The sequence below is a fragment of the Nannospalax galili genome, unplaced genomic scaffold (genome assembly GCF_000622305.1).
Source record: "Nannospalax galili isolate Female #2095 unplaced genomic scaffold, S.galili_v1.0 scaffold107, whole genome shotgun sequence".
NCBI classification, from domain to species: domain Eukaryota; kingdom Metazoa; phylum Chordata; class Mammalia; order Rodentia; family Spalacidae; genus Nannospalax; species Nannospalax galili.
Genome location: NW_008358490.1, coordinates 2472196 through 2490153, shown reverse-complemented (window position 1 = coordinate 2490153; position 17958 = coordinate 2472196). Strand labels below are relative to the sequence as shown.

Genomic DNA, 17958 nt, shown 5'->3' with positions numbered 1-17958 from the left:
TAGAATATAAATTTAGATCATGTTGTTTAAAGTTTGGTTCTCTATTGTTATTGTAGAGTATGCTTTTTAATTTTTCCCTAGTTTTCCTTTTTATAATTAATTAGGCTTTAACTTACAGATTAACAGGTATATTTGCATCCTGAGGTATGGAAAATTGTTAACTTTAAGTCACCATTCATCAAGATCCAAATATACGCAGGCAGCTAGACTTCCACAAAGCCCTCTTTATCTACATGGGATTATCAGTAAGTTAATGCCCCAGTTACTGTAAACAGTTTAAAAAAGCATACTCACTTCATGTAGTCACATCGTCTTCGGTTGGCAAGATTAAATATTGTGTTTGTATTTTGGTTTCTTTGGAGATCATGGAAGTGGCTCGTTAAATTGCCAATTTGTTATTAATCAAGTCCTTCATGAGCAGGTAGCCAGGCAACCATGCTGACACGGTTTCTGGGTGGGAAGGCAGAGGAGTAAAGCAGCTCAATTTTTCTTTAGTTGGCACAAAAGAGGTCCACAAGTGAATGCCCAATTAGGTACAGTTGATTAGAAACTGCCCTAACAGTCCAACTTATTTGAGTGTATCTTCCTAAAGAAGCACTCTGGGCAGGGAGTTTTGAAATAGGTTATAGAATCATAACTGCATTTTATTTTTTAGACTACTGAATATTTTCAAAAACCAGAAGCATGGTGAAGACATTTTAAACAGTAAGAGGCATCTTTCTATGTGGTAAGTCAAGGCCTAAGAAGGGTTTATTTTCTAAAGCAGTGATTTCTGTTGTTTTATTTTTATTTAACTGACAAAGGGACTTAGTGAGACAGTTTCACTTGTTAGGATAAAAATCAATACTTAAAAACACATGATAGGTCAATTTAAACTTTCAGTAATTAAGGCAAGAGCTACTGTTATTCTAAGAATTGATATGCAAACTCTGAAGGCTTTGTGGAGACTTGTGTCCTATCAAAACACACAGGCTGACCCCGCTGGTCTGCACACAGTTCCTAGGTATGTGGAAACAATCTCTCTCTCAGAATCCAAAAAAGTAGGACATGCAGACCACACCTCTACTTCTCCCCAGAAAGTGTTGATGTGGACAGAAGGTAGCTCTATGTGGCACTTTTTGTCTGTGCTCATTCCCATTTACCTTCATTTATATCAATAATTGTTTTGTCCATTCAAACCCATTCCCCCAAACTTGTCCTGCACCAAAAATACCCAAATACCATTATTTTTTGCTACTGAATAGCACGCTGCTTTCCAAATTTTGCCAGTCAGTTCTATATAGTCCAGTCACTCAAAGGAGGTTAGAGAAAGCTTTTGAGGGATAAGCCAAACTGGCATAACCATAAAACTGTCAATGTAAAGTGCACTCTGCTTCCATACACATCTCTAATCTTCATCAGAACAGGCTACGCATCTCTTGTGCTCAGTTTTGGTTGCTTTTTAAGTCTGTATAGTATACATGAGATTTCATGTAATGATACCTGAATAAAGGTCTCCCAGAAAGTTCCCCCCACACCTTTTCCACGGGTGCTGGGGGCTGAACTCAGGTCTTATGATACTAGCACACTATCATTCTACCTCTGAGCTGCCTCTGTCCTACAACAAAGCTGAAAATTTTTTTCTGTTTATAGAGCTCCATTTTCCCCATATATTTATTGAGAGAGGGTGGGAGGGAGGGAAGAGAGGGAGTAAGAACAAAATGTGGAGGTCAGAGGACAACTCTGAGTTGGTCTTCCTCCATCCACCATGTGGACTGAGCCACTTCAACAGCCCGAGTTCAGTAATTTTTCCCCCCTATTTCTTTCTCTGTTTTGTAAGACTAGGTCTCTTTGTATAGCCACGGCTGTCCTGGAACTTGATGTAGACCGGGCTAACCTCAAACTCACACAGACCCACCTGCCTCTGGTTCCTGAGTGCCAACTTCAACACCACTCAGATGTATAAAGCATCCAAGAATCTTGAAAGGGCAAAGTAAATAGACTGATAGAACCAGTATCAAGTTTGTAAAGAGTCATTTTAGAAAGGATTAAAAAGTACCCTAATGTACTAGTACATTTACTAGTTTATTATTTTTTCTACTAACACATCTATACTATTGTTTATAATATTCTCTTTTTTTGTATAGCTCTGGCTGGCCTGGAACTCTGCCTCTGTGAATGTTGGGATTAAAGGTGGCATCACCACATCCAGCTGTAAAATTCACTCTTAAATACTATAATATTTTATTTCAATGTACAGTTTTGTTTTTTGTCTTTTTGAGACAGACAGGGTCTCCTTGTAGCCCCAGCTGTCCTTGAACTCACAAAGATCCGCCTGCCTCTGCCTCCCAAGTGCTGGGATTAAAGGCGTGTGCCACCACGCCTGGCCAATGTACACTTTAAAAAAAAAAAAAATTATTATTTTTATTTTATCTGTATGCATGTATTGACTGCATGTAGGTAAGTGCACCCATGTCGTGCAATGCCTGTGGAGGTCAGAAGAGGCTGTCGGATCCCCTGGGACTGGAGTTATGGGACAGTTGTTAGCTGCCATGTGGATTCGAACCCAGGTCTTCTGCAAGAACAACCAGTATTCTTTAATTGCTGAGCCATCTCTCCAGTCCCTCAATGTACACTTTCTTAGAAGAACGATAAACATGTTTTTGTTCTCCAAATTTATATAGCACTCTTAGAAATCCTTTGCCAACCCCTGCCCCCTCCTACTGTACACGATAAAGCCAGTCTTTACAAGGTGTTTATTCCTAATGATTGGTATTCTCTAAGATGCTCACATTCTCAACTCTGAGAAGAGAGGCCCACTGTGAAGGAGTTAGGTTTAACAGTAACTGGACTCAGTTATAAAATAAGAACAAAATATATCTAAGATAGATAAACAGCATAGTTTCCAACAACACAAATTTCCCCTTACTTGTGATGATCCCATCCATAGTTCTTAATAGATTATAAAGCTCTCTTTGTATAATACTGCAAGCAAAAAAAAAAAAGGCACAAGAACCTGACTAAAGAAGAAGCCTTGTCTTTTGGCTTCTTTATCCTGACACCCACCGGCTGGACCCGTGTGCACTACCTGTAGCAAAACATACATACCACTTTCCCACACTTAAGACCTTAACTGCACATTCAACTAAGTAACGCCATACTCTCCCACATCCAGGACAACTCAAATTATCTCTTTTGTGAAAAGTTCCTGATCTGCTTCATTTCGAATACCATTTTTATTATGCGCCCATATAAATCTCGCACAGTTCATTTTAAGGTGTATTTTGACCAGATAAACTCTGCTTCTCGTGGTCACTGAAGTCCAGGCTTTTATTTTCATATTCTTAGTACCAGCCATATATGGCACTCAATCGAATCTAAGATGCCATGAGTGGCAACTTTGATTTTTTCCTAAGAACACTAATTATAATGCCATACCATTAATTCTAAGACTCACCTTAATTTGAGATGACAAATGTGTAAAGATGTGTGTTTCAGCTCAGTTAAGTATAGTAGTTTGTGCTTTATTTCTTTGTTGAAATAAAACCATTTAAACTTTTCTATGTATTCAATTTTTCCTTTCTGTCTCATCTCCCAAACTTCTTTCCACACATACAGATAAAACCCTTTATAGGGGCATGGAAGAGTGATTCAGTGTCATGAACTCCCTCTAAACTTGACATTGTTACCAGTAGCTTTCCTATAACAAGTGTATTAGAAAATGGATATAAATTTAAAAGTCCTGCTAAGCTCACTGGTAACAGTGAAGCAGATGGCTGGCCTCAAACTCACAGAGATTAAATCTGCCTCCCAAGTGCTAGGATTAAAGGCATGTGCCACTACAGGTGGTAATTTATTTTTTGTAGTCCTTAGAAAGTCTTAAGTTTTGTCAACCCCACAGATGTTATCCATTACTTTTGGTTGAAAAGATTATTAAAGTAACATTAAATATTCTAGCCAGGCGTGGTGGCATATGCCTTTAATCCCAACACTCGGGAGGCAGATGGATCTCTGTGAGTTCAAGGCCAGCCTGGTCTACAAAGTGAGTTCCAGGACAGCTGGGGCTACAAGGAGACCCTGTCTCAAAAAGACCAAAAAAAAAAAAAAAAAAAATCTGAATACGCAATGGAAAGTAACCAAACTGAGTATCCTCGAGTTGTAAAAAGACAACACACTCCTCTGACCACATGTATTTTTAGTATGTAACACAGTAGGTAGACCAGACTTAAAAAAGTATGCCCTGAGAAATGACAAGTGGAAACTTTTAACTATGAAGCCTTAAAAGACAAAACCCCCAATCTTGAAAAACAAAAGGCAAAATTTAGGTGCCATAAGATATTTTACTAAGCTTCTAGGAACCTCCTGAATTTGGGCCTCTCAACTTACCAATAAGGACAATTTATTCTATATATTTATTTTGTTTTTCTGAGATAGTGTCTCACTATTTAGCCTTGGTTGATCTGGAACTCACAAAGTAACTAGCCTGGCCCTGAACTCAAGAGATCTGCTAGCCTCTGCCTTCTGGTTGGATTAAAGGCATGCACTAGCTAGCACCCTTGGGCCACTAAAGACAATGTAGGCACACTCATCACCTAAGGAGTCTCATAATCTAAGGAGTCTGACATGACTCTCAACACTATAGATTAACCTATTTCTAAATCAAAAGTAAAGTTTTAACTACGATAAAAACTAAGGTCTTAAGAACACTTCTGTGAAAGTCAATTTTTTTAAAAAAAGTCTAACTAAGAATAACCCTGTTAAAAGACTATCTGTTGTTCTTGGGCTGGGGATGTGACTTAAGAGGTCAAGTGTGTGCTCAGCACTTGAGGTACTGGGATGAACCCAGTACCACATACAAAGAACAAACACTTTAAAAACTATGTGTAAAGCTAGGCATGGTGACTGGCACCTGCTATCTCAGTACTCAGGAGCTGAAGCATGAGGACTGCGCTGTGAGTTCAAGACCAGTCTAGGCTGTAGTGAAAACCTGCCTCAATAAGCAAACAAAAAACAAAACTAAAAAACAAACAAGACACAATTTGTAGCTCTGAAACATTTTGTAAACTTCTTCCATAAAGGTCCACATGTACGTATTTCAGGCTTTGGGGGCCACTTATTGTCATTGGAGGATGTTTTTCTTTTCTTTTTAAAATTTTATGTGTATGAGTAGTTAGCCTGTATTTAAGGGCACCAAATGTATGTAGTGCCAGCGGAGGTCAGAAGGTGTCAAATCTCCAGGAACTAAGTTTCAGGTGGGTGTTAGCCGCCATGTGGGAACTGGGAACCAAACCTTGGTCCTCTGAGAGAGCAGCCAAGTGCTCTTAACCACTGAGTCATCTTAAAAAATATTAAAATATTTTTGAGTTTGGAGGTCATATAAAAATCAGGTCATAAGCTGGGCGTGGTGGTGCACACCTTTAATCCCAGCACTTGGGAGGCACAGGTAGGCAGATCTCTGTGAGTTCAAGGACAGCCTGGTCTACATAGTGAGTTCCAGGACAGCTGGAGCTACAGGAGACCAAAAAAAAAAAAAAGAAAAAAAATTAGGTCATTGGGTGGATCTGGCTAAAGCCATAGCTTGCCATTTGGCTCTAAAATAATAGAAAATTATCAAAGGTGCTGTTTTAATACTGGAAACGTATGGCTTTATCTTGTAATACAGTCTAACTCCTTTGCTTTATATGAGAAAGATACCTTATCCAATCACCCGCCAAACTATAAAATCAGTGTGGTACAGAGCTTGTATAAGAGCTTAGGTTTCCTGACCTACATTCAGTGACATTCACAGTAATAAGACTTGAAGATACCAACAACATACTATAAAAAGGTAAATAACTGTATCAGAAGCAACACTTACATAATGCCAAGAACGCATGCTTCGAAGCCATAAGAACTAACACTCTTCGGAGGATATCCTTGTTGATAATATAGTTCTTTATGTGGTAGGTATGGTGCTCCACACAAAACGTTAACAATTCCAATATAAGTGCCAATAACTGCGCAGTTTGAAAATCATCTAAAATAAACAAAACACAATTATAGCCAAGGTGACAAGGTAACAGAGTGTGGAAGGTCCTACCAGATACCATCTCGTCTTTGGTTCAATTACTTTCTTCCCTGTTTCCACTGACTTCAGTGTACCACTCACAGTGAGTTACAACTGAACTATAATTACTGATTGATCTTTACTGCTCACCAACTAGTAGGCCTAAGTATTTTATTCACTTTTCCCCCATCCCTGCCACTTAGTCCCCCAAAGATTGTAACATAATGTCTTTAAAGAGTTCTCAATAAACGCTGGATGTTAAAACTTGAGGAAAGATGCCTCAAGTTTTATCCAGTACAAATAAAAACAAGGGAAAATGAATATTCACACTTCAAAGACTTGATTTCTAGGTCAAACAAAAATGAATTTGAGATTTTTATAATAGTATGTTATTATCAAAATAGTAATATATTCATAAGTTATAAGTCAAAATATTTATTCCTAGAGCTTCAACAGGGAAGTTCCCAATGAAAACTGAAACTACTCCTTAAACACACATACATAAGTGAAAGCCCTAGGGAATAACATATAGCTTGCCAGGCATGGTGGCACACGCCTGTAATCCCAGCACTGGGGAGAATAGCGTGGGTCTCAAAGCAAGATCTCTCAAAAACAAAACATGTACCAACAAAAAAATAAACAACTGCTTTCTTTCATACATTTCTGTTACCTGATTATAACATTTTTAAAAACAAATTTCACCTTCAATGTCTTTTTAAAAAATACATGTATGAGTGTATTGCCTACATGTTCGTAAGTGCACCCACGTTGTGCAATGCTTGAGGTCAGAAGGTTTGGATCCCCTGGAACTGGAGTTACAGACAATTGTTAGCCACCATGTGGGTGGCTGGAAATGAATGTGGGTACTCTGCAAGAGCAGTCAGTGTTCTCAACTGCTGAGTCATCTCTCCAGCCCCACCTTCAACATCTCTTGAAAATATATTATTTGTCCTCTGTTAAATTAGTGGTTTGAGCTTTTAGGACTGTTACTTCCTTCCTGGGGTACAGCCTGCTGTCCCTGCTTCTATCCCTTCCTCATTGTCTTAGAGACTGCTACTCAACACCAACTTTCTGTCTCAGAATTCAAGAAAAGGAAACTACGAACCTGTATTACCTTACCTTTACTAGGCTTGTCTTCTGTTGTATTTGCTAATAAGGGAGCAGTAAGAACATGCATGCAGTGCTTGTAGAAGAAACCCAGAAATTCAGTCTTTTCTGTTTTCTAAGGAATCAAAAATATTTCCATCAACTTTCACTATACTGGTTCCTACCAGCAATAAACAATATACCAGTAATGAAAAAGAAGAAAAATGCCCATGGCTTACATTGGCAGTGGCTAGCATGTTCTCTGGATCAACTAAAGTTCGAAGCAGGCCCATAAGTTGGACTGCTCCTCCAAGCTCAGGATCTGTATCACAAATCATATGTTCTATAATGAGGTTGATGAGCAAAATATCCTGGTGAGAAAAATACACATAGTATAGATTACTAAGACATATATTATAGCATTTCAGCTAACACTGTCTTGTTAACTTGAAACAAAATACAATGACTGATTATTAAACAGGATAGATGAAGTGTTTCTTTCCCTAAAGGATGGTACAGAGAAATATTAAATAATACCAAAAAGTGAAAATTTCTTTTTATATTTATATTTGTTTGGTTAAAAAAGAAGCATCAATACATTAATACATTGCATTAATACAGGTTTTTACCTCTAATAACTCCATCTATCCTTTGAGGGAAACTCATGGGCTTTACATTCATATCTTTAACGTAAGAATACTTCAGCTAGAATTTATAAAATTGTTTTACCTTCATTCCATTTATTTGTATAGATTTTTTTTTTCTATTTTTGGCAAATAGCTGCTTTCCATTTGTAGGAATGACAAATTGAGGAAGTAAAATAGTGTCCCAAACAGTAAATGGATTATGTGGATTCCCAATGTCAAAGAAAACAAACCTGGTTTTCCTAAGGACCTTTTAGGGCTGGTGTTCCTGGCCCAAGGAATAAATAAAAATTGAGAGGGATGCAGTGAGAAAACTCCTTACTCTTGCTCATATATGCAGTGCTAAGACAGACAAGGACAGAGAGAATACAGACAGGCTATGGAAATGATGAATGAAAGTGAAATCCAGAGACCTAATGAATGCTTGTGAAATGTGGTGATGCACAGTTAAATACGCTCACCTAGTGGTTACAGGGCCTACGAGAATAGCCTTTATTTTTTTAACTACTCAGATACTCTGGTTCTCAAGATAGGACTATTTCATAGAAGAAAAATGTAACATAACATTCAGTAATTCAAATGGTAATTTCTTTATGTACTCTAACACTATAAATTAAAAATAAATCTTAAATATACACAGCACTAGGCATTCCACTTCAATCTGAAACATTAGGATCTTTTCCAAAAAACAACAAAGGCTATGTTTCATTTTGCAAGAAACATCACAAGTCAAAATTCAGCACAACCCTCCCCATACCCTTCCCAAAGAGACATTTCATCTTTTTCAAGGTATGAAGTGCAAGACAGCTTAGCCTATTCTTTGTTTTTAGATGGGGTCTCACTATGCGTACCTCTAGCCAGCCTAGATTTCCCTTTGTAGACCAGGCTGGCCTTTAGCGATTCACCTGCATCTGCCTCCTAAGTGCTGGGATTAAAGGCATACATCACCAATTGGCAGCTTGTCCATTCTTAAGCAGAAAGTTATTTTTAAAAAAACCAAAAATCTTTTTTTTTTTTGTGGGGGGGGTGGGGATGGGAACCAGAAACACTATTTGTTATCTAAAATTAAAATAAAGCAAAATAGCACACACATTTAAGGTTCCTACATGCATGATGCCTGCACAATTCACTCTTGATGCTACCAGGATAGTCAAGCTATCTTAACGCTGATTTTATACAGCAAAGAAATATCTCCTTAATTACTCTGCAAGTGACCACGGGCCACTATTTTATCCTTGCTGATTCTGAGACTCTATCTCCAGTGCTTTCCAAGAGAAGTTACTCATAATTCCTCATATAAAATGGTCAAGTGATTTCATGGTTTAAATAAGGGATTTAAAAGGACAGTTGATGTTAAATTATCTTCAAAGAAATTTAAACCAAAGAAAAAATTCCTAGACATAATAAATTCATAAACTATGTCAGGAGTCAATTTGGGGGAAGTCATTTGGTATTATGGATACAAACTACCAAAGAGCACTAATTTACATCTTTTTTGTTTTTTCTGACAGGGTTTCACTATGTAGCTCTGGCTGGCCTGGAACTCCCAAAGATCTGCCTGCCTCCACCTTCCCAGTGCTGGGATAAAAGATGTGTGATACCACACTCAGCAATAGTAATTTAAATCTTAAAAATAAAGACTAAATGCAGCTACAGCCTCCTATGTATAAATACTTACTATTAAGTGTAAATAATATTTACCTTGCTGGTTATTTTTTGCTCTGTTAACTTCTTACTTACATCATCATTCTGTTGTGCCTCCTGCATGACAAACTCTCGTACCATGGATGGATTATATTCAACCAAGTATGAGAATATATCAGTAGCAGCACTTCGCACCTGTGTATCATCCATGCCCTGCAGAGAAAATGTTCCACTGTCTCACAATCACAGAAATGCAGAATTTACAGAAATGTAAATATCTAAAGCCTAACAAAATAATCATAAAGCAATGTAATGTCCAAAGAAAGGTCTAAGTGATTGCTGGGGAAGAAGTTGTTTTTCTCAGCAGTGCAGCTGCTACCCAGCCTCCAGCAAATAACTCCTATCTGTGGCTCATATAAGCAATCCTACTGACATTCAGTGGGTCACAAAAGGAGACATGAAAGTAGGGTGGGAACAAGTTTGTAAGAAGAGTGAGGTTAGCAGGAAAGGGAAAGGAGCAAAAAAGGGTAATAGGGTGGGAGAACATGATCACAACACATACTCATGTATGAAATTGTCAAACCTTAAAAGTTTTATCTAAGGATAAAACTAGGGAGATTGCTGAATGAATAAACCACTTGACAACCAAGTGTAAGAACCTGAGTTCAAATTCTAAGAACACGAGTTCAAATTCTAAGAACCCACGTAAAGCCAGGGATGGTGGTAGTATGCCCACCTGTAATCCCAGTGCCTCTATGACATGAAGGGAGGTAAAGATAGGATCCTTGAAGTGTAAGGGCCAGGTAGTGACAAAAAAAAAGGACCCCGTCTGAAACACATGGAAGGCAGAATACCTGAGTTGTCCGGACTTGGACAAACATGCATAATGGCCAATGTGCCCATACTTAGACATGTGCGCATGCATGCGCACACACTTGTATACACAATTTTTTCTTTGTGACAGTGTGTGCAGGTGCACATGTGCATAGCATACATGAGGGTCAGACTGACAGACAACTTTTGGGAGTCAGCTCTTGCCTCCCACCTTGCTGAGACAAGGTCTCTTGTTTCTGCCACTCTACTGCATACTCAAGACTAACTGGCCTGGGAGCTTCTGGACGATTCTCCTATCTCAATCTCCCATTTCATCATGGTATTTCTGAGATTACAGATGCATGACATTACATTCAGCTTTTGATCTGGTTCTAAAGATCAAACTTTGGTCAGACTTCCCTGGCTAGTGTTTTTATCTGTCAAGCTATCTCCCTGGGTCCTCCGCAATAAAAAATTAAAAATAAATAAATAAAATATTTACTATTTTCTATTTTATGTGTATGAGTATTATACCCACATGTAGGTAAGTGCACCCAAGTTGTGCAATGTACGAGGAGGACAGAGAGGCTGTCGGATCCCTCCCCTGCCCCAAAAGCTTGTAGAGGTGGCTAAATGGTTAAAAGCATTGGCAGCTTTTGCAGAGGATCCAAGTTCAGTTCCCAGCACCCATATGGCAGCAGAACAACAATCTATAATTCCAGTTCTAGGGACTCCAATGCCCCCTTCTAACCTCTGTGGGCACTGCCAGCACTGTAAGTACACAGGAGCACTTACATGCAGGCAATACACTCATAACACATTTAAGAAACGGGTTGGGCGGCTGAGGCAGGCAGATGTCTCTGAGTTCAAGGCCGCCGGGCCTACATAGTGGTAACCTGTTTTAAAAAGAAGGGAGAAAGCCGGGCAGGTGGCGTACACCTTTAATCCCAGCACAGAGGCAGGCGGATCTCTGTGAGTTCGAGGCCAGCCTGGTCTAAATAGCGAGTTCCAGGTCAGTTGGGGCTACAGGGAGACCCTGTCTCAAAAAAAAAACAAAAAAAAAAGAGAGAAAAAGAAGAAGAAGGGGGAATATGTCCTGGAATATGACTCAGCAGTTAGGAGTGCTTGCTGTACTTGCAAAGGACATGAGTTCAGTTTCCAGCACCCATGTCAAGCAGTTTAGAGCTACATGTAATTCTTGCTCCAAAGCTCTGGTACCCTTTTCTGGTCTTCTTGGGAATCTGTACTCATGTGCACAAATTCACACAGACACTGACATTAAAATAAGCAAATAAAACTGTCCCCAGCCCCATGAGTCTGAAGAGATGGCTCAACAGTAGTTAAGAACACCTACTGGTCTTGCAGAGGACTCAAGTTTGAGTCCCAGTACCCACATGGATGTTCACAACTGCCTATTAACTCCAGTTCCAGGGTATCTGACACCCTCTTCTGACCTTCATAGGCACCTGTACACATGTGGGGAATGTAAACTTATGCAGGTATTTTTATATATATAACAAAGGTTTTCAGGGCATGGTGGTACACCCGTAATTCCAACATGCAAGAGTGTGAAACGGCAGTACTGCTCTAAATTTTGGTAATAGTCTGGGTTATATAGCCAGACCTCGTTGCAAAATAAAGGTTTAAGAAATTCTGCTGCATATAAAACTTTTTCTATAAACAAATTATACTGAAGATTAGAGGTGTAGCTCAGTGTTAGAACACTTGCCTTGCACGTGCAAGGCCATGTTTTATCCCCAGTTCTTTAAGAAAACAAGATCATACTTGTCAGATCACCGAATTCTATTTGTCTTTCAAGATTTCGCCTGATAGTCTACAAAGCTAATTATTGTAGTTGTGAAAAATTATTATTATTATTTTTGTCTTTTGAGACAGGGTCTCATGTAGCCCCAGCTGGCATGTAACTCGCTATATAGACCAGATTGGCTCACAATTGCTGGGATTAAAAGCATGTGCCACCACGCCCAGTGTGAAAAATTAATTTATCTGATGTTTTTATTTTATGAGTGTATTGCCTGCATGTAAGTGAGTGCACCTGTGTTGCGCAATGCTGCGGAGGTCAGAAGAGGGCTTTGGATTCCCCTGGAACTGGAGTTAAGGATGGTTTGAAGCCGCCATGTGGGTGCTAGGGATTGAACCTGGGTCCTCTGCAAGAGTAGTCACTGCTCTTAACCACTGAGCCATCTCTCCAGTCCCGTGAAAGATTATTTTATTTTAAAAGAGCAATCTTTCAATTCAACATGAGGACTCTGATACTGAACTTCCCCTAACTTTACAGAATATTAGCTAATATTAAATATTGGTTATAATCAAATGCATTACATAAAATGATTTGTGGCTTAAAGACAGTGGTAAAGATGAAGAGAAACAAACTTACAAGGATGACTTCTAAAGCTGGTAATATGCCCATGTTTGACAAAGTCTTGAAAAAAGCATCTCTATTTTGGGGTTGTAACGTTTGGGAAAATGCACAAAATTCTTTTAAAAAGTTAACCTGAAATCAGGAAAAAGGAACAGTATTAAAAGGTTAATCTGAAACTGGAAAAACTACTAAGTGACTATAAAGGTTTGTTGTTTAAGTTTCTGCCTTCCTAATACCTAATTTCTTACCAATTCTTGTCTTTTTTCCTCATCTGTTGCTTCATCTGTTAGTTGTGCAAACAAATCTGTCAGAAATTTCTCATCTTCCTGTGAAATAAAAGACAAATTTAATTATCTAGTGCTAAGAGCATATAGTTTCAGCATGCTATAAGCTATAGTCGGAAAAAAGATACAGTGCTGTTCTTGCTGTTCTTTAAAAGAAAGGAAGAAACGGCAGCTATTAAAAGATAAGGTAGAGATGCCTTATTGGGGCTGGAGAGATGGCTCTGCGGTTAAGAACACTGGTTGTTCTTGCCTAAGACGTGGGTTTGAATCCCAGCACCCATATGGCAGCTAACAACTGTCTGTAACTCCAGTCCCAGGGGATCCGACAGCCTCTTCTGACCTCTACGCAGGCACTGCACGACATGGGTGCACTTACCTACATGCAGGCAATACACGCATACACACATTTAAAAAAAAAAAAAGGTAAGGTGGAGATTCCTTATCTTATCAGAAAGGTTACTTTTGCATTTGACAAGGTTCAATCTCTTAACCTAATAATGGGCCAAAGAGTAAATATTTGACACTGCACGATTTTCTTATAACTCTGCTACTGTAGAACAGTCAGCATGTGAACAAATGAGTATAGCTGGGTTCCAGTGAAATTTTATCACAAAAAAAATCATGGCAAGCCCAGCCTGGGGGCAAATGCCTAAAACTACAACACCAACACCGGGGAGGCAGAGGAGGGAGGAAGGAAAGTGTGCAACCTGGGCTGTACAATGCATTCCCATCTCAAAAAACAAACCCAAACATACAACAAAAATATGGCCATTGTTTACAATCTCTCATTTTTACAATTTCTTAGAAGCTAATTGGTAGAAATGAAGGTTCTACAATATCTCCATTGGATGAAGGTAAAGTCACATTTCAAAGATACAAAAAATTTCTTAATAAAAAAAAAAAGTTTTTATTTTATGTGCATGAGTGTTTTGCCTACTTGTAAGTGCACCATGCAAGCACACCTGCAGAAGACAGAAGAGGGCAGCAGATTCCCTGGAACTGGAGTTACAATGGTTGTTATTGGCCATGTGGGTACTGGGAACAAAACTCCAGTCCTCTGCAAGAGCAGTCAATGCTCGAACTGTTGAGCCATCTTCTCAAGGCCCTGCTTCAGTTTTTTTAAAAGTTAAAAATTAGGGCTTAAGAAAAAAACCAGGGCTGGGTATGGTGGTGTACGCCTTTAATCCCAGCATTTGGGAGGCAGAGGCAACTGTATCTTCGTGAGTTTGAGGCCAGCCTGGTCTACATAATGAGTTTCAGGACAGCTAGGGCTACAGGGAGACCCTGTCTCCAAAAAAAAAAAAAGAAAACCCACAAAACAAAAAACAATTAGGGGCTCATCCATGAAAACTAAGAGAACAAAAGTGACAGAGACGTTGCAAAACAAAAACAGAAACATGGAGTAGAGGTTTGAATGCAGAGTATGGAAGCCAGGAATTAAAACTGACAGAAAGTGGTCTTCAAGCTAACTGAAGCAAGCTCCTGCTGGGCATGGTAGCACAGGTCTGTAACCCAAATACTGGGAGGCTTAAGGAAGGAGGACCATGAATTTGAGTCAACCTATATAGTGAAACTATATCTCAAAATAACAGCCCTGCCTGGGAGTTAGCAAAGAGCAAATGGAAATTGGGACAAGAACCTAAGCCCTGACACTGACTATAATACTCTGTATGAAAGATTACTACTAATACTTACCAGATTGTTTTGTCTATATACATGTCTTATCTGCTTAAAGGAATGAGAAACAGGACAAATTAATCTGTAAGAATTGGAGTCCTATTTCTAGGAAAATACTTGTAGGCAGAATACTCTTAATCTGGAAATCTGAAATCCAAAACATTTTGAATGCTTTGAGGTCAGGTGTAGTGGTGTGCACCTATTTAATCCCAGCACTCTAGAGGCAGAGGCAAGTGGATCTTGGTCTAGAGACCCTTCAAAAAGAAAAACAAAGCCAAGCATGGTGACATATGTCTTTGATCCCAGCACTGGGGAGGCAGAGGCAGGCGATCTCTCTGAGTTGAGGCCAGCCTGGTTTACATAGTGAATTCCAGGCCAGCTGGGGGCTACAGGGAGGACCCCCCCCAAAAAGAAAAAGTCAAAACTAAAACAAACAGCAAGTGCTATTAAACTGCTAAGGTGACTCTCCAGCTGACATAAATTATTAAAATTATTCTCCTAAAGTTTTTCAAAATTAGACCCCTAACTCCCTTGTGATTCAGTTAGAGCTCTAACCAAGTGTTTTATCACTCCTTCACTCCTGCCTTCCCTACCCAGAATACAACCACCTTCTGGTCTCAGAGCATCATTCTTTATGGTATTGTATTTTAATGTCATCAAAATACTTTTAGATTTTTACACAATTGAAATTTAATATAAGGATTTAAAATTGTTATTTAGCAATTTAAATATTTAACAAACAAGCAAGTACCTTTGTTAAGTGTGTGTGTGTGGGGGTGGTGGTGATGATGATCTAACTTACCTGTAACATACCAACAATTTCTACCTTATTGAAAAAGATAAAGGAGTGAAGTGTTGACAACATGTTTTCTTCAAAGACTGAAGGGGTAGGGAGAACCATGTCTTGAATATACTGAACTCTGTATGTCTGATGAATTTTTTGTTTCAGCTCAGGATCTGATATGGGAATCACTTCTTTAAACTTGGCTGTTTTTGTTAAAAATTCCCTGTGTTTTCGTGGTTGTGATAAAGCTGGGTCATATTCTAAGCATCCAATGACGTCCATTATACATTCCTCAGAGAACATCACCTCGAAAAGAGCAGTTCGATTCAGGAGGAAGATTCCTTTGATAATTTCATATAAGTGGTGTAGTCCTTCAATATTTTCCAAATCCTCACACACATGAAAAAGCTCTAAAAGCTTTTTAATATAACCCTCATTTTCCAGTGCTAGTGCAAGTTTCTCACGACGGAGGGGGGATGGTAAAGATGATGCCACAAGTTCTGCAATTTCCTCAAGGCGACTTAATTCACAAGATGGCAGTTCTAAACCTGGCGATGACATATCATCAAATCGTTCCTCTTCAGATTCATCCACAAGGTCCTGAGTGATGTCCACTGAAGGGTCCTTTCCTTGAACCTATAAAAAAGAACTTTTGGTAGCTGACAAAATACAGACAGTAAACCTGAATGATATTTTTAGATGTGAATACAAGACTTTAAAAAAAAAACTATAATTTTCAAGTTTTACGAATCTTTCATCAAACTTGACACAACTGCCTGCTACTTTGCTGTTATAACTCTACAAATGACATAGTCTTATTTTTGTGCAAACTAATTCAAATGTCAGGGACTAAAGAAACATTCTCCTAAAGTAAGAGTGTCAAGCATAACTTCCTCAGCCAGGCAGGGTGATACCTGCCTTTAATCCCAACACTCTGGAGGCAGAAGCAGGTGGATCTGTGAGATCAAGGCCTACATAATGAGTTTCAGGCTAGCTATGGCTACAGGAGAGGTCATATCTCAAAAAGAAAAAGGAAAAAGAAAAGAAGTAACGCTCTGGATCTCTGTACAGCCTAAACTGAGCCCACAGAGTGAGAGGACACCCACCTATAATCCCTACCATGACCACGGATCAATGGTTTGCTATAAATGCTAGACATTAGCCTTATGACTAAGAAAGCTGGTTAGGGTTGGGCTGCCAGCACTTGCGAGGCAGAGCCAAGTGGATGGATCTCTATGTGTTCCAGGCCAGCCTGGTCTACACAGTGCAACCCTGTCTCAAAGGAAAAAGCTAGTTAGGACAAAGTATACTTAGCCACACATTAAGTGAATCTTCTATTTTTACAGAATTGTCTCTAAGAGTATTTCCTATAAGTAAGCAAGCAAAGAAAACAACCTCTTTCTGTACACTCACACCTGCAGTCTTGGCGATTCCTCAGAAGCTCTTCTGTTATAAATCCCAACTCTAAGTGACTATGGAAATTCTAACTACAAAAAAGGGACTTAGACTACATGGAAAGACCCTAATGAAGAAGACATCACGATATGCAGGACAAAGAGAAATCAAGCTGGAACCCTGATGGAAGCTTCCTCTCTGCTGGCTAGCCCTCACAGTGCTAAGAAGTGCTATGCATGCTGCTGGGGGAGAATTGTCATTAAGTCTTACTCTGCTGTAGATGCCATGTGTAACAATACCAGCTGTCCAGGCAAGACCAGCTCATTGGTGTAATGTACAAGTCTGTTGTGGGAGTAATCAAGAACTTTCTGATTAAATTTGATATCCCAACCACAGAACAAAATTTACAGGTGGCACTTTTTTTTGGGGGGGGGGGGGTGTCTCCCTGTAGCTCCAGCTGGCCTGGAACTCACTTGTAGACCAGGCTGGCCTTAAACTCAGAGATTGGCCTGCCTCCCAAGTGCTAGGACTATACAGGCATGTGCCACCACGCTTGGCTTTCACATCTGGTGCTTTAAACCCAGTCAAAAGCCTATGGCTAGGGAGCTCATAGGTCCGAGTGAGAAAGCTACTCCTGCTGTTTTGTTAAGGGACACCAGATGCCCATTAAATTGCCTCCAAATAACTATGTTTGTTTAGTGCTACCATCAAATTTGATCAGAGAGGCTTCTTTTTGCAATAGTCAGGAGTCGAATGTTCAGCCATAAATGGGACATCTATTTCACCCCACTCTTAAGGCTCAGAAACATCACTGGTGAAGATATAGAAAGAATATAAAGGCTGGAGGAGAGAGTGGGGGAGGAATTATTATGGGTAGCTATCTTCCAGTAATGACATGGCCGTGGCGCTCTCTTCTGGCCTCTTTGGGCATTTCACACTTGTAGTACACTCACCTTCCTGCAGGCAAAACACTGATACACATAAAACAAAAATTATTTTTACATTTGTGTGTGCTTGTGTACCCATGTGGAATTCATGTGGAAGTTAGAGGACAGCTGTGGGAGTCAGTTCTTTTCACCATCTGTGTCCCAGAGATTGAACTCAGGTAATTAGGCTTAGGGGAAAGTGCATTTACTTGCTGATCATCTTGCTGGCCCCAAGGTACTATTACTTCTTACCTAGTTTATTGGTTCAACTTGACTGGTCTCTGCCAAGTTCACATT

The 17958-nt window shown here is 39.4% G+C and overlaps 1 protein-coding gene across 2 annotated transcripts in view; it reads right to left on the bottom strand.

Moving 5' to 3' along the window:
- The window catches only part of Ppp4r3a (protein phosphatase 4 regulatory subunit 3A), a 50359-nt gene that overhangs the window by 7678 nt on the left and 24723 nt on the right, over window positions 1-17958 (bottom strand). The window contains exons 4-10 of one of the 2 annotated variants that reach the window (XM_008821735.1): window positions 15359-15976; window positions 12844-12921; window positions 12611-12727; window positions 9457-9612; window positions 7351-7482; window positions 7145-7247; window positions 5837-5995 (exon numbers count right to left, since the gene is read on the bottom strand). In XM_008821735.1, the coding sequence (XP_008819957.1) occupies window positions 5837-5995; window positions 7145-7247; window positions 7351-7482; window positions 9457-9612; window positions 12611-12727; window positions 12844-12921; window positions 15359-15976 (1363 nt within the window). The remainder of the gene's footprint in view (window positions 1-5836; window positions 5996-7144; window positions 7248-7350; window positions 7483-9456; window positions 9613-12610; window positions 12728-12843; window positions 12922-15358; window positions 15977-17958) is intronic. The other variant, XM_008821736.1, reaches the window with a different exon arrangement.